The sequence below is a fragment of the Mus musculus genome, chromosome 8, assembly GCF_000001635.26.
Source record: "Mus musculus strain C57BL/6J chromosome 8, GRCm38.p6 C57BL/6J".
In the NCBI taxonomy this organism is placed as follows: domain Eukaryota; kingdom Metazoa; phylum Chordata; class Mammalia; order Rodentia; family Muridae; genus Mus; species Mus musculus.
In genome coordinates this window covers 64,945,664-64,969,041 of record NC_000074.6, presented here as the reverse complement: position 1 = coordinate 64,969,041, position 23,378 = coordinate 64,945,664, and the positions used below count along the sequence as shown (strand labels likewise).

General features: G+C 45.2%; 1 protein-coding gene across 3 annotated transcripts; it reads right to left on the bottom strand.

Moving 5' to 3' along the window:
• Window positions 1-5: 5 nt before the first annotated feature.
• Window positions 6-21,893, bottom strand: Tmem192 (transmembrane protein 192). 3 transcript variants are annotated; one of them, XR_001778479.2, is made up of 6 exons: window positions 21,709-21,893; window positions 12,510-12,656; window positions 9,433-9,697; window positions 4,510-4,844; window positions 3,401-3,503; window positions 6-331 (listed from the first exon to the last, which is right to left on the bottom strand). XR_001778479.2 is itself a non-coding variant. In NM_028427.3 (6 exons), the coding sequence occupies exons 1-6, from the start codon at window positions 21,733-21,735 to the stop codon at window positions 208-210; spliced, it is 801 nt and encodes a 266-aa protein (NP_082703.1). In that variant the 5' UTR covers window positions 21,736-21,857; the 3' UTR covers window positions 6-207. The 3 variants fall into 3 exon arrangements, 2 of the variants coding, with proteins under 2 accessions (NP_082703.1, NP_001157219.1); NM_028427.3 differs by having other exon boundaries at window positions 4,710-4,844; window positions 21,709-21,857; NM_001163747.1 differs by lacking the exon at window positions 4,510-4,844 and having other exon boundaries at window positions 21,709-21,857.
• Window positions 21,894-23,378: the final 1,485 nt, after the last annotated feature.

Here is a 23,378-nt window from a genome sequence, read left to right as displayed (position 1 = left end):
AAACATTCGCAAGTTTTCCAGACCTTTATAATCCACTCAGAGGCTCGCCCCCATATCTGGGACATACATAGCTCTACATAGGTAGAACTGGATTCAGGTTCCCAGCATGCACTGTGGACGCGACGTCGGCAAAGGCTGGGGTTTCCTGTGGCAGCCGGGCAGTCTGCAGTCACTGTGGACTCAGCGGCTCTCATGCCCACGAGCCTCTCAAGTCCTGGCTGGCTGAGTTGCCAGCTCCAACAACCGCTTACTCAGCAGAGCATTGTGTCGCTTCAGGTACACAATTATGTCCTCTTGCTTTTCAACAATTTCTTCTAGGCTTGAAACAGTCCTGCAGAATTCAAGACATACGCGGGTTACACGGATGCACCAGCATCTTTGGTCTCATTTCACATGAGTCCTCAGAGGCATTCCCCAAGGCACACTTTGCCCAGAAGTTTCCCTCGGGTTTTATACCCCAGGGATATTCCAAAACCAGTCTTTCACAAATGAACTTAGTGACTTCTGCTAAGGAAATCAATCTGCTTATTAGTACATATTTCCTTTATTTTTATTTTTTGGACCCCAGAAAAGGTATTTAAATTTGCACAATTTAAAGTCAATACATGAATCAGGAGATGTTGGTGCATGTCTTTTATCGCAGCACTCAGGAGGCAGAAGCAGACAGATCTTTGTGAGTTCCGCGGGCCAGCCTGATCTACCTAGCCAACTTCCAGGACAGCCAGGGCTAATTAGTGAGATCCTGTTTCAATAGCTACCCAATTCCCCACAAAAAAAAAAAAAAAAAAAAAAAAAAAAAAGCAGCATCCTAATTTGTTAGGAATGAACGTGATAGCTAACCTTGGTTGTCAACTTGACTACATCTGGATTAACTCAGACAGCTGGGCACACCCACGAGGGTTTCTCAGTTGGATTATAGAGGGAGAAGACCCACTCTAAAGCCGACCACACCTCCTGGGGCAGCCCCATAAAGGACACGGAGGGAAGGACTTCTGCTTCTCACTGGCATTCTGTCTATCCCACTCTTCAGCCGTTCCTTCCTGGTATTAGAACTGACTTCTTCAGGATTCCAAAGTGGACTGAAAACTGGCAGCTCTCTAGGACTTTTCTGGGACTCCAGAACCAGACTGGAACTGCTCACACATCTAGTCTTATGGGCTAAACAACAGCCAGATCCTTGGCCTTTGTGTCAGAGACAGTCATAGTTGGTTAATAAAAATACATACATACATACATACATACATACATACATACATACATGGTCTTGGTCTAAGTAGCTCTGGCTGTCCTGGAACTCACACCCTGGACTACACAGAAACACAGAAAGAGGTACGTGGATCTCTGTGAGTTGGAGGCTAGCCTGGTCTACATAGTGAGTTCAGTACTGACAAGGCTAAAAGAAGAGAGTCAAGTGTTTGAGTCTATTTTGGGCTACATAGCAAGATCCCAGTGCCCAGTAGGTTAAGAAAAAATAGTCAAGAGTCTGAGTCTCCCCTGGGCTATAGAGCAACACAGCAAGCAAGTCTAGTGTCAAACCCAGGTGAGACGTGATCCCAAACCCAAAACAAACACAAAAAATAGCAGGGTTTTTAGCTCCAGCTCTCCCCTACACCATAATCACACCATACATGTCTGCCCTCTCAATCCAGTGAATATTACAATTTTAGGCTAAATCCGCACTCAGAATATACATTATCACTATACAAATTATTTTTTTTACAGTTAAGCTAAGGTAAAGTCTACTATTATATTTCATATATAAACTTCTATTTTCCTGAGAGTAATACTTGCTCGTTTAAAAATGTCTAGACTAAACCACCATCCAAAGAGTACACATGGAGCGACCCATGGCTCCAGCCACATATGTAGCAGAGGATGGCATTGTCAGGCATCAGTGAGAGGAGAGGCTCCTGGTCCTGTGAAGGCTTGATGCCCCAGTGTAGAGGAACACCAGGGAGGGGAGACAGGAATAGGTGGGTAGGTGGGGGAATACCCTAATAGAAGCAAGGAGAGGGAGGATGGGATAGTGGGTTTCCAAGGATAGAGGGGGACCAGGAAAGGGAATAACATTTGAAATGTAAATAAATAAAATATCCAATTAAAAAAAATAAAGATGTCTATGGATTTTGTTCTTGAATGATTAAGATACATTTTTTTTTTTTTTTTTTTAGTTTGGTTTGGTTTTGGTTTTTCGAGATAGGGTTTCTCTGTGTAATCCTGGCTGTCCTGGAACTCACTTTGTAGACCAGGCTGGCCTCGAACTCAGAAATCCGCCTGCCTCTGCTTCCCAAGTGCCGAGATTAAAGGTGTGCACCACCACTGCCCGGCGAATGATTAAGTTTTTATTGACTCTTTGTGAGTTTCATACCATGCACCCCAATTTCACTCATTTCCCCCTCCTCTTGTACCCACTTTCCACCTTTGTAACCTCCCCTTGAAAGGAAACAAAACCAACAGCCCCCCCCCCCCAAACAACAACAGAAACCCATCTCATCATGGACATAGTGTGTCCCATCTGATGTAGTGTGACACACACCAGCTGTAGTGTGTTGCAGTGTGTCACACAGTGTAGGTTTTTATCCAGACATCTTTACTGGCAAATATTCACTGCAATGAGTCACTGGTCTGGCTTGAGGTCTTGAGCTTCTGCTACGCCATCAACACTGGATCCTTAGCAGGACTCAGCTTGGATATCCCACTCTCCTGTGTAATGGAGGTCCTGCAGCTCTGGAGCCTGCACGTCAGGCCCCTGCAGGAATTAAAGCAGTTCATAGATGGTGTAGTGGTTTGAACAGGTATAGCCCCCATTATCTCCTCTGCTTGAATGCTTGGCCTATTAGGAGTGGCACTATTAGGAGGTGTGACCTTGGTGGAATAGGTGTGGCCTTGTTGGAAGTGAGTCACTGTGGGGCTAGGCTTTAAGATCTCCTATGCTCAAATTATACCCATGTGGAACCAGGAGGATCTTTGTGAGTTCAAGGCCAGCCAAGACTACATAGTAAGACCTTGTTTCAAAACAACCAAAAATACTATAAATGGTACATGGGGAAAAAAACTACTTACTTCTCTGAAATAAAATTCTCTCTGCCGGCCTCCAACTTGGGAGCCTTCCATCTTAACCTAGGTGTGTGTGTGAATGTGCAGGCATGCATGTGCATATGTGTGTGTGTGTCAGATGCTAGGGATGGACCCTGAAACTCATTCATAGAGCCTCTGACTACATCCTCAGCCTCTATAAAAACAAAAAAAATTATTTTAGGTCAAGATTTTGCTAAATTGCCCTGGCTAGGGACCCACCCTGCCTTTGCCTCCCACGTAGCTAGGACCACAAGCATGGACCATCATGTAAGTGAAGGAGGAAAAGTTAATTCCAATGTTTTTCTTCCAACCCAAGCCTTACCTGAAGCCAGTCTCTGAGGCAGTATTGCTGGGGTAAGCATAAATTTTCTCTTCTTCAAGTACATCAGGCAGTGGCTTGGCTCTGTTGAACCTCCTAATCTTCACTGAAATAATAAATCATTATTGGTCATTACCTATTTCTGAAGAACTGGCTATATTCATTTGTTCAAGCTATACTAACTGGTTACTCTTTTTGCATAAATAAAATATGAGATTGCATAATGAGTGAACAGTCTGAATATGCTTATTTATCCATGTACACATTTAAAAGTCGACTAGGAAAGGACTAGTCACAGGGAATGCCAAGATTATCATTAATAACAAACTAACAATTACAAAACAGGAGGTGACAATTACAACATATGAGGCACAGCTCGGCTGTCCTAGATGGATGACCTCAACCCACTGGCCTGACCACAACACAAAGTGAGTACTCATTTTTTTTTCTTGAGACAGGGTCTCTCTCTGTAGACCAGGCTGGCCTGAAACTCAAGAGACTTGCGTGGGTTTCCCTTCCACGTACTGGCATTAACTGTGTGTGCCATCAGGGCCTGGCCTTTGTTTTGAATTTGGATGCCACATTTACATGCAGGGCCTACTGTGCTGGCTCAGCTATAACCCCAGCACTTGGGCAGCAGAAGCAGGGAACTGGCTGTGAATCCAGGGCCATTCTGGTTGCCTTATAACAGCAGTTCTCAGCCGGTGGGTCATCACTCCTTCAGGTGGCAAATGACGCTTTCACAGGGATCAGTCAGATATACTACGTATCATATATTTACATTACGATTAACAGTTGTAAAATTACACTTATAAAGTAGCATTGAAAATAACTTTATGGTTGTGGGTCAGCCCAACATGAAGAACTGTATTTAAAGGGTCACAGCACTGACTTATAGGAAGCAAGGATGTAGTTTTGTTTTCTAAGAAAGCTTTGCTTCAGTTGGCTGAAAATTCTGTCTTCTATGCATGTAAGGGTATACTCCGTGCTTTCAGGAGCCCAGAGGCACTGAGTCCCCTGGAGTGACTAAGAGCTGTAAGTACTCTATCTCTCCAGGTTAAAGGTTCCCAAAAAAAATCTATGAATGACACAGATGTAGAAAACTGACTCACTGGTAGTGGCTGTCTCATCCTGTTGGTCTGGAAGGAGAGGTGACCAGAAGTGGTCATAAGTAAATGACAGGGGTGCTAAAGGAGTCCTCGGCTAAGGGGGAAGACGTCCGCCAAAACAGGCTGTGCTTCTCTGACTGTACAGACGAGAGGCAGGCAGAGGAGGCAGGCAGAGGTTGCAGGACAGCGGCTTCCGTTCTCACCTATATAGAGGATCAGACAGCTCAGGGAACAGATCAGCTCCAGGGCCAGGACAGCCAGAATCAGCTCAAGGTACAGCTTGCTGGGCTCAGGGAAGGAGTGCTGCACACAGAGGAGGAGGAGCAGGGCTGTGTTGCCTGAGGAAGGGAGGGAAACAGACAGCAATGGGATGGGGCTCTCCAGTCAGCATGAAGCCCCTTTTGATCTGCTTTCTGTAAGTTGTTGTCTGTCTGTCTACAGCCAGCCATCCATCCATCCATCCATCCATCCATGTATGTACCTATCATTTATCTATCTATCTATCTATCTATCTATCTATCTATCTATCTATCTATCTATCTATCTATCTATCTACCTACCTATTTCCAATTTCCTTAAGCCCTTGTAATTTCCTAAGTGAAAGAACTATGTTGTTATATATAACAAACCCATAAGACCCAGCAAGAGTTTATGCTAATAAGGGTAGCTTCTACATAGCCTAAGCATGGCCACCAGAAAGACCAGCAATCAGTGGAACTTCTGCTCCAATGGCCAGACTTGGGGAAGATCAAGAGGTAAATTCGTTAAAAAAAAATATCTGGAAGGCTGGCTATATAGCTTGGCCTGTAGAATTCTGCCCAGCATGAATGAGAGCCTGGGTTCAATCCCCAGAACCACATGAAATCAAGGATGGGCCCTGTGACCCCTGAAAATTCAAAAGGCAGAGGCAGGAGGATGAACCCTACATAGCAAGTTTGAGGCTGTGTGGGCTGCATGAGACCTCATCTCCAAAAACCAACAAGTTGAAGAGTAAGATGTTTGCCGGGGAAGTTCAAAGCCCTAGGTTTAGTCTCTAGCACCAAAAACAAAAACAGAAAAACCAAAGAATCTAACCTTGTTTTAAAACTAAGGAACGATTGGCTTTATAGAATTACAGAATTATTAAACTGACTTTTTTGGTTCTTCTGCACATGTGAAAAAAAGATTATTATTATTGAGAAAGGGTTCCAACATACTGTAGGCTAGTCTTGCATTCATTGACGACCATCCTCCTGCCTCAGCCTCCTGAAGGCTCAGGTTGTATCATATCTAGCTTAAAGTCAGATATGAAAATGGTAAAGACCAAATAATTTCTTGGTGAATTTCAAAGCTATTATTTCCAGATTTTGAAGAAAACAAAAACAAACCCAAACTATTATTTCCTAGATCATTCCTTGAGAGTATTCTTTACTCTTACCCCACATAAGGTAGGTAAAGTAGCTAAAAAGTTTCTGTTTTTATTCTTGTGTTATGGGGACATCTTCTGGTGACACAATGGCTATGCATCAGTTAGAACCTACAATCACCCCCTGTAGAGTCTGGGAGTAATAACCACTACCCTGTGTTCTGTCTGCTGAAGTGTACTGCTTCAGCTGCCACTAAGACCTCTGTTGTGTGGAAGAGCTTGTGGGTTACCCTTTGGTAATACACTAACAGAACATAAAAAAAATGTTCAAATCTGTAGAACTTAGAAGGCTTTTTTTTTCTAAGGTCAAAATTTGATACTGTGCCAAAACTCCCTAGTTCAGTTCAGTTTCACTCAAACTTCTGAAATCTGTATAACAGTTGAGAGAATCAGGCTAGACACTGTGTGTGGCTACTAACCGTGCCCTGACTGAGGACCCATGAGGCTTCTGGTGTCTGTCTGTGTAGGGTACCAGTGATTCAACCTAAGGCCTTGTCAAAGATAGGCAAGTACTCCATCATAGGATATCTTGGGTTCTATTTGTGCTTTGTTTTGTGACAGGGTCTTTCTAATTGTGATGGTTTCAATTAAAATAGCCCCCATGGGCTCACAGGGAGTGACACTATTTCTAGGAGCTGCAGCCTTATTGGAGGAAGTGCATCACTGGGGGAGGGCTTTGAGGTTTCATGTGGGAAGCCACATGTGCCGTTGCAGAGTGGCACTGACTACTGCTGGCCACCACGCATAAGTTTGGACAAACAACCAATGTGTACATATGCAGTAAAGTTTTTTGCAAAGACACTGCCTGGCCCGGGCATGATAATGAGGCTTTGAGAGTATGACCAATCAGATGTGAGACATGCAAATGAGGTATGATAATGAGGCTCTGTGAGGTACAGAGAGAGAGAGAGAGTAGCCAATCAAATGAGGAACATGCAAATGAGGCATAGTGCATAACCAATCCGGGTGTGAGACATGCCTCTCCTAGGCCTATATAAGCAACACCAGTTCTGGGCTCAGAGTCTTTTTGCCTCTGCAATCAAGCTCTCCCAATAAACGTGTGCAGAAGGATCCTGTTGCAGCGTGTCATTCTTGCTGGTCGAGTCCAGCGCGCGCAAGAGTTTCAGATGCTCAAGCCAGGCCTAGTGCCTCTCTCTTCCTGCAGCCTGCTGGTCCAGATGTAGAATTCTTGGCTCCTTTGCCAGCACCACATCTCCCTGTGCACTTCTCTGCTTCCTGCCATGATGACAGTGGACTGAACCTCTGAACTGTAAGCCAGCCCCAATCAAATATTTCCCTTTATGAGAGTTTCTGTGGTCTTGATGTCTCCTCACAGCAATGGAAACCCTAACAAAGACACTAATGAAGTAGAATAAGGTAGAAAAGATCAATCATGAGATATTGATTTATTGGTTTAGTGACTTGCTTAAAGAACTGTCTATACTGCCATTTGCCAAGCATGACTTTCAGTTGCTACCTGGAACACACTGACTGGAGGAACAGCTCAAACAATGGGCTGTTGCCAGCCACGTACACCTCTATAAAATCACCTTGTGGTTAGAGTATAAAACACGAGTGCAGCCAGGCAGTAGCATACACCTTTAATCCCAGCACTCTGGAGGCAGAAGCAAGTGGATCTCTGAGTTCAAATCCAGCCTGGTCTACAGAGTAAGTTTGTAGACAGCCTTGTTTGTTTGTAGACAAAGTGAGTTCCAGGACAACCAGGGCTACACAGAGAAACCCTGTTCTGAAAAACAAACAACAAAACAACAAAGGGCATGAGTGCAAACTGGACCAGGGACGGAGGTCTTTCCAGAGCTAATGCAACGTTGGTCCCTTGGTGACATCTTTCCATTCTCACTGGTGTCTGAGTGCTTATTCTGGAAGTATTTCGATAATTTTTACCGCAATACTGAGTGTCTTAATTGGATTTTACTGCTGTGAACAGACACCATAACAAAGGCAAGTCTTTTTTGTTTTGTTTTTTGTTTTGTTTTGTTTTGTTTTTTGTTTTGTTTTTTTGTTTTTGTTTTTTTGTTTTTTGAGACAGGGTTGCTCTGTATAGCCCTGGTTGTCCTGGAACTCACTTTGTAGACCAGGCTGGCCTAGAACTCAGAAATCTGCCTGTCTCTGCCTCCCGAGTGCTGGGATTAAAGGCGTGCACCACCACCGCCCGACCCAAGGCAAGTCATAAAAAACAACATTTAATTGGGGCTGGCTTACAGGCTCAGAGGTTCAGTCCATTATCATCAAGGTGGGAGCATGGCAGCATCCAGGCAGGCATGGTGCAGGAGGAGCTGAGAGTTCTACATCCTCATCCAAAGGCTGCTAGTGGAAGACTGACTTCCAGGCAACTAGGGTGAGGGTCTTAAGCCCACACCCACAGTGACACACCCATTCCAACCAGGTCACACCCATTCCAACAAGGCCACACCTTCAGATGGTGTCACTCCCTGGTCCAAGAATATACAAACCATCACATTGAGTTACCCAGAATAGCACTCTGTAGCTCAAGCAGGCCAGTCTTTAGCAGCCTTCCAGGAGGCTAGACTCATCAGGCACAGCTTAAGACACAGTGTTTAACCTTTTCTAATTTGAATAATATAGCTTATTTTTCTGTTTCCTAGCAACTTCCTGACATTAGTTCCCATAGCAAAAAAATTCATGGAACTTAATTTTAAAAATCCTTCTTAGGGGACGGTGAGTTTTGGGGTTTTGTTGCTGTTTTTGTTGTTTGGGTGTTTGTTTTGAGATAAGGTTCCATGGAGCCCACCCTGGTTTCTAACTTGCTATATACCCGAGGCTGGCCTTGAACTCCTGGGCCTCCTGCTTCCACCTGGTGAAGATTTTCTAATCTTTTTAAATCTAACCTTCTCTAATCCTCAAAGTGTCAAAGATTATCGGCAGGCACTCTTCCTCTTTGAGCAAATGAGACAGCTGATAGTAAAAAAGACTGAAAATCTATTTTAAAAAGGAATACACTGGTATTACATCTGTATCAAATACAAACTTCAAGTGGAATTTGAAGGCTGTATGCCCAGGATGGTGACACACCCCTGTAATCCTAGCACTTACTTGAGAGGCAGAGACAGAAGGATTGTGGTGAGGTGGAGGCCAGCCTGACAGAAAAGAGAATTCTAGGAGTGCCAGCCTATAAGACACGGTGAGATCCTATTTCAAAACAACCATGGAGACTATGTAAGAAGAGCTTCAAGAGGTTCGTGGGACATAGCTAGGTAGCAATGTGCTTGTTTAGCATGCACAAGGCTGTAGGTTCAAGCCCTCTCTCGTCACATCAAAAGAAAAATTCAAGATTGGGGCTACAATACATCTCATTCTCAAAAAGAGAATATATTTTTATTATAAACTCAATAAAATCAAGTTCCACATGTCCTTTGTGGGTCATTTTTGGCACTCAAGCCACAGAGCAGATAAGAGATGCTGTACTTGGGCTAGAGAGATGGCTCAGCCATTAAAGACTAGGCTTACAACCAAAAATATAAGAGAGACGTGGTACTCACCAGAAGAGTGGATGGTGAGGGCCAGTGTTTTGAGATGCCTCGTAGAGCGGTAGATCTGGGAATAGCCTCGGCTCCTGACTTTCCTGTGGTGATACTGGACGTAGCGTTCAAAAAGCAAATGCAGAATCCACAGGATAAGTTTCCCAAGGATTATGGCCGTCTGAACCTTCAACGGGCTGGTGTAGTTTTCTGGGCACTTGTCTTCAGTTGGATTAGGATACAAACACGGCACACCCGTTAAAAATGCTAAAACAACAAACACGACCTGGGGGGAAGAGAAGCAGCAGGGTTCACGGTAAATATGAAGGTTGTGGTCAGGGACCGTGAGGCGGCTCAGCGGGGAGAGGCATTTGTCACCAGGACTAACAGCCTGAGACTGACCCAAGGATCAACAAAGAGGAACTGATTCCTTCGAGTTGTCCAGATGTCTCTGTGTGCTGTGGCACACACACTTCCATGCATACAGGTATGACCATGCACACTCACACATCAATGTAACAAAAAATTGTAACAAACATATGGGTTTAGAAAACAGACACTGGTGTTTCCTAAAGGAATCTATGACTTACACGATCCTATTCTTTTTTTTTTTTAGCTGTATTTATTTTTATGTACACTGGTGTTTCGCCTGCATAAATGTCTGTGGAGGGTACCGGATCCCTTGGAACTGGAGTTACAGAGAGCTGGCAGCTTCCGTGTGGTTGCTGAGAACTGAACCCAGGTCCTCTGGGAGGAGCTCTGAGCCGTCTCTCCAGCCCCATGCTACTCTGCTCTTACAATGATTTTAGATTTGTTTGCCAAAAGCATCATAACACTTTGTAGAAGCTGAGCAGAGAGGCACACAGCTGTAATCTTAACACTCGGGAGAATGGAGAATTTCAGCTTAGCCTGAGCTACACAGGCAGATTGCCTGTCACAGCTGAAAAAGAAAAATACAGGATATCACAGACAAAAGCACAAATAAGAAAGTGAAACCAGCCTAAATCCCACTTATGGAGATGCTCACTTAATGTTGAGGTTTTATGTCTTTCTCATTCATGTGTATGTATAATGTATATGCATACACACACACACACACACACACACACACACACACACACACACACACACATATATATATATACGCCTAGAAAGAGTTGATTATGTCACAACCAATTGCTATGCGTGGGAGAGGTGCTCTGCAGCCAGGAGTGCAAACAGCTCTGGCAGAGGATTTTAAGGATGCAGTCCCCAGTGCCCATGTCAAGCTGTTCTCCCCGACCAGCCCCGGGGTCACATCCTCTTCTAGCTTCTAGGACATTTGCAGTCCTCCTCACCACATAATTGAAATACATATTTTTAAAAAGAACTATAAAAGTGTGGTTTAAAAGTTTACTTCCAGGAGGCCTGGGGAGATGGCTCTGTGGTTAAGCACATGCATTGCTCTCATAGAGGTCCAGACTTTAGTTCCCGGCATCCTTGTTGCTGGGCGCTTCACACTACCCCTAACCTAACACCAGCTGCTGTGGAGTCTGACATCACTTACCCCTGAGGGCAGCAAAACACACACAGGACGGGACGGGACGGGACAAAGGGAAGGGGAGACAGACAGACAGTCTATGCCTCCGTTTTAGGAGAACCAGTATCTAAAGAGATTGACAAAGGTTTAACTGGTGCCAGGGCACAGGGAATGAGACTCTTATGTATTGCTAACCAGGCTGGGAATCACTTTTAGGAAATGATTTGGAAATATTTTGACTCAAGTAATTTGGAAATATCTTAATTCAGCAATCTTCCTGTAAGGATTTTATCCCTCAAAAACAATTCAATAGCTAGCATGTGGGAAGCAGAAACAAATGGAACTCTGAGTTCTAGGCCAGCCTGGTCTACATCGTGAGTTCAAGGTGAGGAAGGCTACAGAGTGAGAGCTTGTCTTAAGAAGGGGTGTTAAAGAGCATTCCATGTGTATGTCCAAATATTTGAAGGGATTATCAGTCACTGGCCCATAGCTAGTCTCTACTGATGGACAGGGGCCTATAACACAGAAAAGGGGTGAGCTCCAGGGCAGCGGCTCTCAAATGCTGCATGCAGACAAGTCAGCAAGACCCAGGGCATGCTAGAAATGTACTCTCTAGCCACACATGCAGACAAGTCAGCCAGACCCAGAGAATGCTAGAAATGTACTCTCCAGGCACACTAGTCCTCTGGTGCCAGCCTTGTGGAACACAGTGCACCTTCTAGTGGAGTGTGATGAATGAGGAGCTTAGAAAAGTAAGAAGAGTGCTAAATGATGACATTAATTAATTAAAATTAATATGGATCTGTATTTATGCTAATCTCTGCATGAATTTGGCAAAAGGCTAAGGTCTTACTATGTGACACAACTGACTTCTAACTTTTGATCTTCCTGCCTCTGCCTCTAGTTACTGACATTACAGGAATGTTTTTAGTTTTTTTGTTTTATTTTTTTTGTTTTTTTGAGACAGGGTCTCACTGTAAAGCTTAATTGGCCTAAACTTGATTTGTAGCTCAGGCTGGCCTTGAACTCACAGAGACTGCCTGCCTCTGCCCTCCAGGTGTTGGAATTAAAGGCTTGTGCCACCTTGCCTGGCTTTATTTATGTATTTATTGTGCTTGTGAGTGTGCACTTTTCTACAGCAGGAATGTGGATGCCAGACAACATATGCAGAGTATATTCTCTCCTTCTACCTTTGGAGGCAGTCTTCGTGGACCAGCAAGCCTGGAATTCAGGAGCAGAGACAGTAATTTGTGGTCTCTTAGTACATCAAGCAACACTGCCACTCACAATGTCCTTACACGTGTGGGACAGAGGACAATGCAGGCGCTGTTCCTTAGAGACATCTACCTTGTTGTTTTGTTTTGGGGATGGGGGTCTCTCAGAAGGATCTGGGGCTCACTCCTACTAGATGAGGCTGCCCAGAGAGTCCCAGGGATCCCCCTAGCCCCACCTCCCCATGGCTGGGAGTGTACCCATCCATCCCCTAGTTTGTCCAGGGTGTTGGAGGTGGAACCCAGGTCCTCAAGCATCTTGTGACTGGGCCATCTCTTCACCTCCACAAGCTCTGCAGTGAACTCACATGTATAAGCAACAGAAGGTTCGCTATGATGACCGTGGGGAGAGGATGGAATCTGGGTCTAAACTGAGCTTGGAGAGAGTGGTGTGGGAGAGGCTGGGTATCCAGAAGCGGGTCGTCATCCATACTTTGTAGGATATCCAAGGAACTCTGTGAGGGAAAAACACGCAAGCTATAGTCAAGACGTTCTGCATCATGTCTCTAAGACACATCTAATAAAGCTTTAAAAGAAAGAACATTTTTGGTTGTTTGAGATGTTCTACTGTGACAGCTGTCATAGAAATGTCATGTAGCACAGTCTAGCCTTCAAGTGTGGCAGTCCCCTGCCCTAGCCTTCGGAGTGTTGTGACTCCAGGCATGAGCTACCACACTGCAGCTTTCAAAGTGACTGCGTATGATTTCTGAGTTTGATTGCTGCACACAGCAGTGATCCCAGTTCTAAGGCGCAGACGGAGTAATCCACGATCTGAAGTATGGGCAACAGAGCCCCTTCCAGGCCAGCCCAGAACGCTGAGCACAACCTTTCTCCAAGAAACCAAACAAGCCAGGGATACAGCCGAGAAGCAGTGTGCTCTCTTAGCATCTGTAACCCCTGGGTTTGCTCCTCAACATGGCAAAGCCCAAACCCCGAAAGGAGCTGGGGTGTAACTTGGTGGAAGACAGCTTCCTGGACATGCATGAGGTCCTGGCTCTGATCCCTACCACCACACGCAACAAGATAAAAACACTGCACATATCAGAGGCAGAACAGACCCTACCTAAAGCCAACTTTGAAAAATTAGCCCTCTTTAGGAAATGATGCCATATGACTTGGTGAAACTTTTATTTAGTTTTTGGTTTGGTTTTGTTTTGTTTTGTTTTGTTTTGTTTTTGATATGGGTTTTTCTTGGTGTAGCCCTGGTTGTCCTGAATCTAGCTCTGTAGATCAGTCTGGCCTTGAACTCACAGAGATTCTCCTGTCTCTGTCTCCCCAGTGCTGGGATTAAAGGTGTTCATCATTGCCTGGCAGCAAAGCTTCTATTAAAGCTGAGTCCTTCACAGAGGTCCATCTGCCTACTGAGTGCAGGGACTAACAGTGTATACCACCTGGCTTGAAACAGGGTTTATATCTGCTATACTTCGTGCTGATTTTGAACTCATTGTGAAAACAAGACTGGCTTCCAGTGCATGTGCTGGAAACCTCAAAACCTTTTTTTTCTTTTTTTAAGACAGTGCTTCACTCTGTAGCCCTGGCTAGACTGGTCTTGCTATACAGACTAGATGACCTCTAACTCAGAGATCTCTACCTGCTTCTCCATCCCAAGTGCTGGGAGTAAAAGGTGTATGCTACCACCACACTTCGTCCCATAGAAGTAGTTTTATTTCATTTTCTTTCTTTCTTTTTGTTTTCGAGAAAGAATCTCCCTACAGAGCCCCAGCTGTCCTGGAACTCACAGGTCCACCTACCTCTGCTTCTGAAGAGCCAGAATTAAAACTGTGCACCAACATGCCCAACTATTCCATTTATTTCTGTAACTCCAGAACAAAGTCATACAAGATAGAATTTAAGCAAATTTTTTCATTGTAATAAAGCAATACAAATTAAGCAATTTTTTTTTTAACTGTAATAAAGTGTCCCTACTTGGCTCAGGCTGGTCTCAAACGCCTGAGCCACAGCGGTCCTCTCATCTCCAAAGTTCCAGTACTGAGATTAGAGCATATACCACCATATCCAGCTTCAACCTATTCCACCAACCCTTCAAAAGGTACAGCTACAGCAGGGCAGCGGGGGCGCACACCTTTGATCCGGTACTCAGATGCTGGGGAGGGGAAGCCATTCTGTTCCAAGTATGGCTGCTGGTGGATGGCCCGTGCGCCCTCAATGGCCTCACACCCGTGCACCTGCAGGCAGCACTAATTAAAGCTCCGTGGACTATATAAAAGGAAGGGAAGCACTGCAGGGGAAGACTGGAATCAGAGGGAGGATGAGGGGCGGATATGATCAACTTATACCCTGCACGCATATGGAGCTCAGGCTGGCCTCACGTTCACTACGGGGCTGAAGCTAGAGCCTTGAATTCCTGATCCTCCTGCCTCTGACCACTGCAACTGTAGGCATGCATCGCCACACTCGGCCTCAAATGCAACTATTAAACTGTCTGGTGTCCTACAGTACTTTGAAAGGAGACTATTAAGAATGTCTGGTGGAGGGAGGTATAGCTCATTGGTCAAGTGCTAACCTAGTATATGAGGGCTCGGGGCCTGTCCCCAGCACCACCTATTTCTCCCAAAAGTGACTTAGACATGCTTTCAACTTAAACAGAAATATTCTAAGTACCAGGAGAAACATAACCCAGTGGAACTATCAGGGAGACATCGGTGTGTAGGAACCAGTTCCCCCCAAGCCATCCAGCTGCCAATCACTAAAGCAGTGAACAGTTGTCAAGCCCTGGGTAGTACTCTTAAAATCCCAGGTGTGTTTAAAGGTGCTGTTTCTGCAGTTAGTTCTCTGCTGCACACAGATGAGGTACATCTCAGGCTCAGACTTACTGGACACTGTTATGTACGGGATCAGTGCCAACTGCCTAGAATCTCAGCAGCCGGGAAACAGGATATAGAACCAGTGCTTACTGAAGCCCGGCCTGGACTATATAGTGAGTTCCAGGCTAGCATGGAAAAGGTATTGAGATCCTTTCTCAAAAATAATAAAGTAGGCAGGAGCTATGGCTCGACAGTTAAGACCACTTTTTGCTTTTTTTAGAGGACTTCAGTTTGGTTCCCAGCACCGACAGGGTGGTTTGCAACTCCAGATCCTGAGTTCCCAGGGATCGGATACTTCTTCAGGCATGTACATGGTACACATACACGCATGCATTCCAAAGATTCATATAGCTAAAGTAAATCTAACACACACACACACACACACACACACACACACACACACAATTTATGTTTTTAAAAGACTAATCAATGAGAGGGATGGTAACAGCTCAATGACAGAGCTCTTGCCTAGCATGTATGAAGCCCTGGGTTCAAACTAGACTTAAATATGGGACTCTAGAGTGTCACTCGGATCTGGGTGCTACTGCTCAATTTTGAGATTCAAGCATCTGCTAATCCACTCCAGTAGTGACTCACATGACAGGCCTGGAAAGCCTGGAAGCAGCCCCAAGGCAAAGAGTTTCATGGAAACTTAGCCTCCTGGAACCTTGGCATTCCCATAGCTAAAATGCCCCCAGATTTGTCCCTGCTATATTGTGGAGGGTCTTGCATGCTTTCTTACAGTATTTTACTGGATAAGAGTTAGAAATCTCAGAGCAAGCTTAGCAATCTTCATTACAGTCAGGTATAGCTGACTACATTGCATATTAGAAAAAAGTTGGTGAATTCTTCTGACAAATGGAGATTTCCTACAGATACTTAAAGAACAGTCAAGTTACTCTCATATGCAAGAATTTACCAAGGCCTAGGAAATAGGTGGGTTGTGATATTGCATTATTCATAATAAGGTCTGCTAGAGCAGAACTCCCTGGTGCAAGCTTTCACAAGGTTCAAAGGAATAGCACAAATTGTGACTAGGGTGTGAAATCCTTACCTGGCCCCTGCCATTAGCTGACTCTAGGCAGGGCTGTCTTATCTTTACTGTAAACATTGCCTAGTTCCTGCCAGTCCTTTGAAGGCATTCCTCTGTTTTGTGTCAGATACTTTAATGTACCTTGCCTGCTGTGATACCCTACTCATTTGTTTTCTGTATTATGTAAAACTGATGCTAACTTTGACAAAATTACATTCAGATACCACACTCCCTTGTGTTCGTATTTGTTTGTCATCCATGCCAACTCCTTGCCTGCCATTGACTGGGCCTAATAGATCCCCCTCAATCTATGGGAATCAGGGGTTAAGGCAGATGGGCATAGAGTCAGCGGGAATTGACAGACAGACACAGACACAAGAGAGTGTGCTGGATCTGAACGTAATGTCCAAACAAACACCAGACTTTTTTATACAGAAGAAAAACAAAAAACCAGGTGAACACATCCGCCAAGTTACAGTGACACAAAACAAAAGGAATACATTCATCAAAAGATGGTGGGAGCCAGGTCCCCTTTACCACTTAAAATGGAGCCAGGTGAATGCTCTGATGCAGTGCTAGCCTAGTGAGGAAACCTGTACCAGGGGAATTCCCTTCCACTAGCTCTTTTATGGACAACCCACCAATTAGCTGGGCCCTTGTGTATTCCCGTGTTTGGGTATGAATCGGCTATTGTCCTAAGTAATTACTAGCTCGGACTAACCCTCAGCTTTCCTACGTGTGTTCTTTGTAATGCCTGATTATTTTCACTGACTCTACTAGAAGTGAATTTGAATGTTACTGAATAGGTAACATTCTTACTGAATTCCAAGCTCAGGGTCGGCTTCAAGGATTTTCTAGGAATCATTCGAACACTGGTGGAGGCTTAGCTACATGTCAAAAAATCAATCCTTAAAGGCACTTATAATAAAACAATACTGAAAGAGAGCACATGGACTCATACACCAGACTAACGTGGGGACAGGGTTTGAGTATACGGGCTATGGGAATGCCAAGTTTCCAGGAGGCAAAGTTTCCTTGAAACTCTTCGCCTCGTGACTGCTTTCAGGCCCTTAGGCCTACCAAGCAGACTGCACTGGAGTGGACATAGCACTTGCCTACCTGTCTGAAACCCTAATTTTCCACGGATTGAGAGAGACTGACTGGGGCCAGTCCGTGGCAAGCACCTAATGCTGCTACTGTGCCCTTTGTACTCAATTGCTTAGAAGTTCCCACTTCGTTTGCCACAGTCTATGGTATAATTCTGGTTAATTTGCTTGTGTTTTGAGGGGAGGTATTGCTAACTTCAAGTCAACTTGCGGTGAGCCTCTTGCCTTTATTTCTGGGTCCTGGGATAATAAGCATCGCCACCAGGCTGGCTTACAATTCTGACTGTTTCTGTTCTCAACACCCTCCACCTTGAGCATTCTCTGCCCAGACAGGGCAAATCCCATCAGGGCACCTTCCTGGACACCCAAGATCTGGAACATGCCACTTCTGTTTCCATAGCACTGTGTGTGTCTCCCTCTCATACTAGGCAATAATGGCCCTTCCCCATTTCCTGTTTCTCCCTTTTGACCAAGGCCCATTTAATCTATCTTTCCTGGTAGACTACGTTAGATTCACTAATTCCTTGTCTGTCACAGGGACTCACTCAGCAGAGACTGATGCATGAGTCTATATATGGTCCATATATATCTTTGCAGGTTTGCACAACTCACTTAGCAGCATCAAACTCGCATCACAAGAAACTAGGAAGCAGGGAGGAGGGATCAACTCTGACCAGAGGTAGTAGGAACTGTGGGTATTGGGATGGCAGGGCCCAAGTTAAACCGAGACAAAAGTCAAGTCCTACTGCTTACTGGCTGTGGGTAAGTTACTCTACTTCTCTATTTCTGTTTCCTCTTTATTTTAAGATTTATTTTTTATTTTATGTGTATGTATTGTATGTAAACCCCATGCATGGAGGTGCTCAATGAGGCCAGAAGAGGGCAGCAGAACCCTAGAGAAAGCTGTGATGCCGGGGATGTGGGTGCTGGGACCTGAATCTGAGTCCTCTGCAAAACCAACAAGCAATGTCTCCAGCTTCAATTTCCTCCTCTGAAAAAACACACTAGTAAAAATCAGACAACTGTGACCAACCTTGGGTAGGAAAATTAAATGAATTACTACACAAAACCCTGCTTAGTACAGCACTTAGTTGACTGAGCAATCAATATGTGTGCCATTATTTTCTTCTCTTTTAATTCTTTTGGTTTTTCGAGACAATATTTTTCTGTGTGGTCCTAGCTGTCCTGAAACTCACTCTGTAGACCAGGTTGGCCTCAAACTCAGAGATCTGCCTGCCTCTGCCTTCAGGAGACACCTGGCTTGAGCCATTATTATATTATTATTAATAATTTTTTTTAGATAACCCTGCTGATCTAGAACTCACTAGGAAGACCAGACTTGCTTTGAACTCACACAGACCCACACCTTTCTGCCTCCCAAGGGCTGGGATTAAATAAGGAGGCCACTAAGTCTGACCTCTATATCAACACTCCCACCCCTGCTTTTGGAGCTAGAGTCTCAAAATGTGGGCCAGACTAGTCTTGAGCACACGATCTTCCCACCTTCTTCTCCTAGGGGCTGGGATATGTTTGTTTATTCTACTAATTGGTTATTTTGTGCCCCTGGGAGCTGAGCCTTAGAGCAGTGCTCTGTCACTGAGATACACACCAGAGGCTATGAACTCTGTTACTCTCCTGGTCGTTACATGATCACTGATCTCTACCATCCTTCCCACTCTGTCTGAACCCAGGTTCTCCCCATTTTCTTGGTCTTCTGCTAGAACCTTTCAGTATCCTGACCTCAGGAGTCTTCCGATGCTCTGAAGAAGTCTACAATACCCCTCAGGTTAACCCTCACAAAACCTGTGAGTACTTCCCCATTACCCTCAGGGCAGAACCCAAATGCTTCACCAGGCTCGCTGCACCCTGGAACTGCTCTCAGGAAACTCCTTCCATCTCTACACCATGCCTACTTGTCTCCCCACCTACAATGCCTATCACAGCAAACGCCACCGTCTCCTTCACTCATTTCTCCACTAGTAAAAGGGCAAGTTTCAGCTCTACAAAGTTCAGCTAGAAGTTTCATTCTCTCTTTGCTATTTCTATGTTCTTCCTTCCTTCCTTCCTTCCTTCCTTCCTTCCTTCCTTCCTCTCTCTCTCTCTCTTTCTTTCTTTTTCCCCAAGACAAGGTGTCTCTGTCACCCTGGCTACTGTAGAACTCACTAAGTAGACCAGGCTAGTCTCCAACTCAGAGATCCACTTGCCTCTAGTTCCTGAGTGCCGAGATTAAAGAGTGAGCCACCACTGCCTGGCTTGAATCATTTTCAATCAATTCATCAATCAACTTTTCTATCTTCTTACAAGTCTCCCCCCACCCCACACCTAGGACCTCATGTGTGTTACACAACTGCTCTAACACTGAACTACATCCCCAGAACCTCAAATCATTCCTTCACTTCCTCTATTTTGGTCTGTAACTCCCTAAGGCCAAGGGTGACCTTGAATTTAAGATTCCCTCCCCTTACTTCCTCAGTGCTGGGACCACAGGTGTGTGCTACCATGCCTGGTTTATGTGGTGCTAAAGACTGAGCTCAGGGTTGTGTGGATGCTAAACGAGCAAGAACTCTACCACGTTCGCCCAACCCATTGCCATGACTTATGATCGAGTGAGTTACTACCAAAGAACTCAGCTATTGTTTTGACCTCAATACTGTCTCTTCATTTTCTTCCCCCAGTAACTGCTTCCTTTGGGGACTTGATGTCTATGCTGTATTAAGCCTTACTGGGACCCAGGTATAGTGGCATGTGCTGTTTATAATCCCAGCATGTAGGAGGCTTCAGGAGGAGGATTACTGTAAGCCAGGGGCTAGCCTGAGTTACCTAGTATGAGCCTGTAAAAAAAAAAACAAAAAAACAAAAAACAAAAATCCATGTGGGAATATCTTTAAATATTTCCCCTCTCCCTCTCTTGGTCTGATGGTAGTCATACAACAAAAGGCCGTTTGTAGACGACAGATCTCAGGTAAGGAAACAGCAGCATATTCAAGTTGGGGTACATTCTGTGAAGGTGTGTCTCTGTGTTTCCAATTGCTAATTCTGGACCAGCAGAGAGCTAAATGCTGGCAGAATCCTGGTCTTGCCATTTCTACAGCCCATTACTGGGTTTCTATTTTGTAAATATTCATTCTCCCCATCTGATCTAGAATCGTATCTGATTGGCTGTAATAAGGAGAGGAGAGACAAGAGCTAGGCAGGAAGTGGAGGGTGGCTTTTCCAGGAGAGAAAGGGATTCTGGGAGAAGAAATCAGAGGTGAGGGATTCAGCCAGCAGACAAGGGGGTAAACAGGACCAGAGCTGAGCAGAGAGGTAGAGGTGGCCATATGGCATGACATAGTGCCAGGATTAGTCTGGTTAGGGCAGCTACAAGACTGCCCTCCATGAGAGGCCTAAGTATTAAGTTTCCAAGTAGTAGTTGCTTTCCCATTTTCTCAGTTGAAAAATAACTAGATTAGTCCTGCTGTTAGAAACATATTTCATCAAGAAAATGTAACTAGCTACATCATCCTAGCATTAAAATGGGTTGAGTCAGGGAAGATAGGCAAATCTGAGGCCAGGTTAGGCTATATAATGAGTACCAGGCCAGCTAGGGCTACATAGCAAGTCTTAAATAAACAAATAAATAAATAAATGACTGCAGGACCCAAACACACAAGAATCTAAGCCCTTACAGTTCTGGAACCTTGCTATTATTAATTATTATTATTATTATCATTATTATTATTATTATTTTGATGTACTTTTATACTAAGACCATGATAATGTTTTTATTAGTTATTAGCTCAGGTCACTGTGCTAAGATAATGTCAGCCTTGCATTTCTCAAGGGCAGGAATTGTATTATGCCACTGGACAAAACAGTTTGTTCTGGAAACAAACGCATGTTTCCTCCCAAAGTGTTTCCCCCGCCCCACACCCAATTTCAAATAAATCAGTGTCTTAATGAGCTTGCAAACTCAAGATTTTTGCAACTGTATTATTCTATAATGGCTACATCATGAACTGGGCAACCGAATACTTTTTTTTTTTAAAGCAACCAAGCACTGTTCCTATCATGCCTACATTCAAAACAGCACATGATAACTGTTATGCGCCAATCTGCGTTTCCGGGAGATGAGAGCTACAAGTCCGCCCGAGGGATGCTGGAGGTTAGAGTCACTCCAAGTTCCGGGTGCTCTCCGACCAACGCAGGAGGGCCCACAGAAGCCGGGTCACCCGGGCTTGCAAGCCCGCCTGTCAGTCTCTCCCAGGAAGGACAGATCAAGCCAGCTCGCATCACGTGAAGCTCCCATTTCCGGAACCAAAGACGCGCACTGCACGTGAGCCGCCGAGTGAAGGGTCCCGCACGCCCACCCTGCCGTGTCCCTCCGATCGTTCAGGAAGACGTTCCCGGGGTCCGCGGTCCCCGCCCGTCGCGTCACCCCGCACCCTGCGTCCCCGATGGTCGAGCCGCTGCGGCTCTGGTTAGCTCCTAGCCCGCAGTCTCCGCCCCCTGAGCCCAGCACAGGAAGCCGAATGGCGGGGACAGGGCTCGGCGCCTCACTCACGTCCTCCAGCCGGCCGGCCGCCGCCATGACCCGCCGTCGCGGGCCGATGCCCCGCCAGCCTGACCTCTCCACCAGCGCCCGGGCGCCGACGGCCCGGGACAGTCGCACCTACTAGGACCTGCGCGCCCCGCCTCGGACACACCCACTCTGCGCTCGCCCCGCCCCGGCCGCCGAAGGCCACGCCCCTCCACCTAGATCAGCCGATCAGCAGCCAGGGGCGTGGCCCCCCCTGCAGACTCCAGCTTTGAGCTGCAGTGTAGCCCAGGCGGTTGTTTTGGGGTTTCCCCTAAACTGTTGCTTCATCCATTTATCAGAGATTTGGAAATTAAAGGATGAATTTCTCGAGCAACCATTTAAACCAAGTAAACTACTTCTCTTTAGAATATTAACTTATTTCTGTTGGCGCAATTTTTGTTTGCAACAATATAGATAGCTCTGTTTGGAAAAAGACGCAGTAAAAATCGCAATTCCACCTGTAGAGGGACTTAATTAGAATAGATTCCAATTTCTATAACACGATTTACAGATGTCTCCACAGGAAATTTCTGTAGTTTTTTTTTTTTTTTAAGGTATTCTGTTTCTGTTTTCCCCTTCCCCATCTCTTCTTTTTCTGTCCTTTGATTATTTTTGGTTTCAGTTTTGTTTTTATGAGACAGGGTTTCTCTACATAGCGCTACGTGTTCCGGAACTCACTATGTAGACCAGACTGAACCCTCGGAGATTCGCCTGTCTTTGTTGCCTAGTGGAATGCTCGGATGAGCCGCCACACTTGACCCAAGATTAAGTCAGTTCTTCCACTATGTGAATCCTGGACTTGACAGCAAAAGCCATTCATTGCCCAGTCCTCATTTTTGTAAAAATTAAAACAAAGTCTCAAGTAGCTCACACTGACCTAGAAATTGATGTGCACTGAAACGGGCCTTCAGTTCCTGATCCACTTGCCTTCACACAGTGAAATCTGGCATCGCTAGTGTGCATCATCGCAACGGATGAGTTGTTTTGTTTTATATACAAAGTATTTTTAAAATGCTTTTATTTTATGCATTTCAGTGTTTTATTTGCATGTGTGGCTATGCACTGTGTGTGTGCCTATTGCCCAGGGAGGCCAGATGAGACACTGGAGTTAGACAGTGGTTCTGGGAATCAAACCCAGGTTTTTTTTGGAAGAGTGGTTAGTGCATTTAAGCACTGAGCCATCTCTGCAGGCCAAGTTTTAAACACACACACACACACACACACACACACACACACACACACACAGAATCCAACTGGGGAAGTGGGTGTGGTGGCACACACCTGTAGTCCCAGGTCTTAGAGGAGACAAGAGAATCGTGATATCAAAGCCAGGCTTTGCTTTATAGTGCGTTAGAGGCAAGCCTGGGTTACACGAGATATCTCATGAAGAATGAAGAGAGATTTGAGGAAGAGTCCTCAAGGTCTGTGGTTGAAGAGGAATTGGAAGGCAAAGATGTCATCAACGCCGAGCAGACTGGGCCCCAAGGACAGTGACTAGACTTGTCCATTGGAAAGAATGCCTGTCCTCGTGTCCTGGAACAGCTAGCTGAATCATGTTGGCTCCTTCCTCTCTACAACCAGCTTCTCCACAGACCCTGGGAAGGAACAGCCCTGAAATCCTCAAAGGACATTTCCTTATGTACTGCACACTTTTA

Coding starts and splice junctions, on each gene's coding strand:
- Tmem192 (NM_028427.3), bottom strand. CDS start 21,735: ATGGCGGCGGCCGGCCGGCTGGAGGAC. Junction 4,845..9,432: donor CCTCACCATCCACTCTTCTG/GTGAGTACCACG, acceptor TCCCTTCCTCAG/GCAACACAGCCCTGCTCCTC. Junction 3,504..4,709: donor CTGTCTGATCCTCTATATAG/GTGAGAACGGAA, acceptor TTATTATTTCAG/TGAAGATTAGGAGGTTCAAC.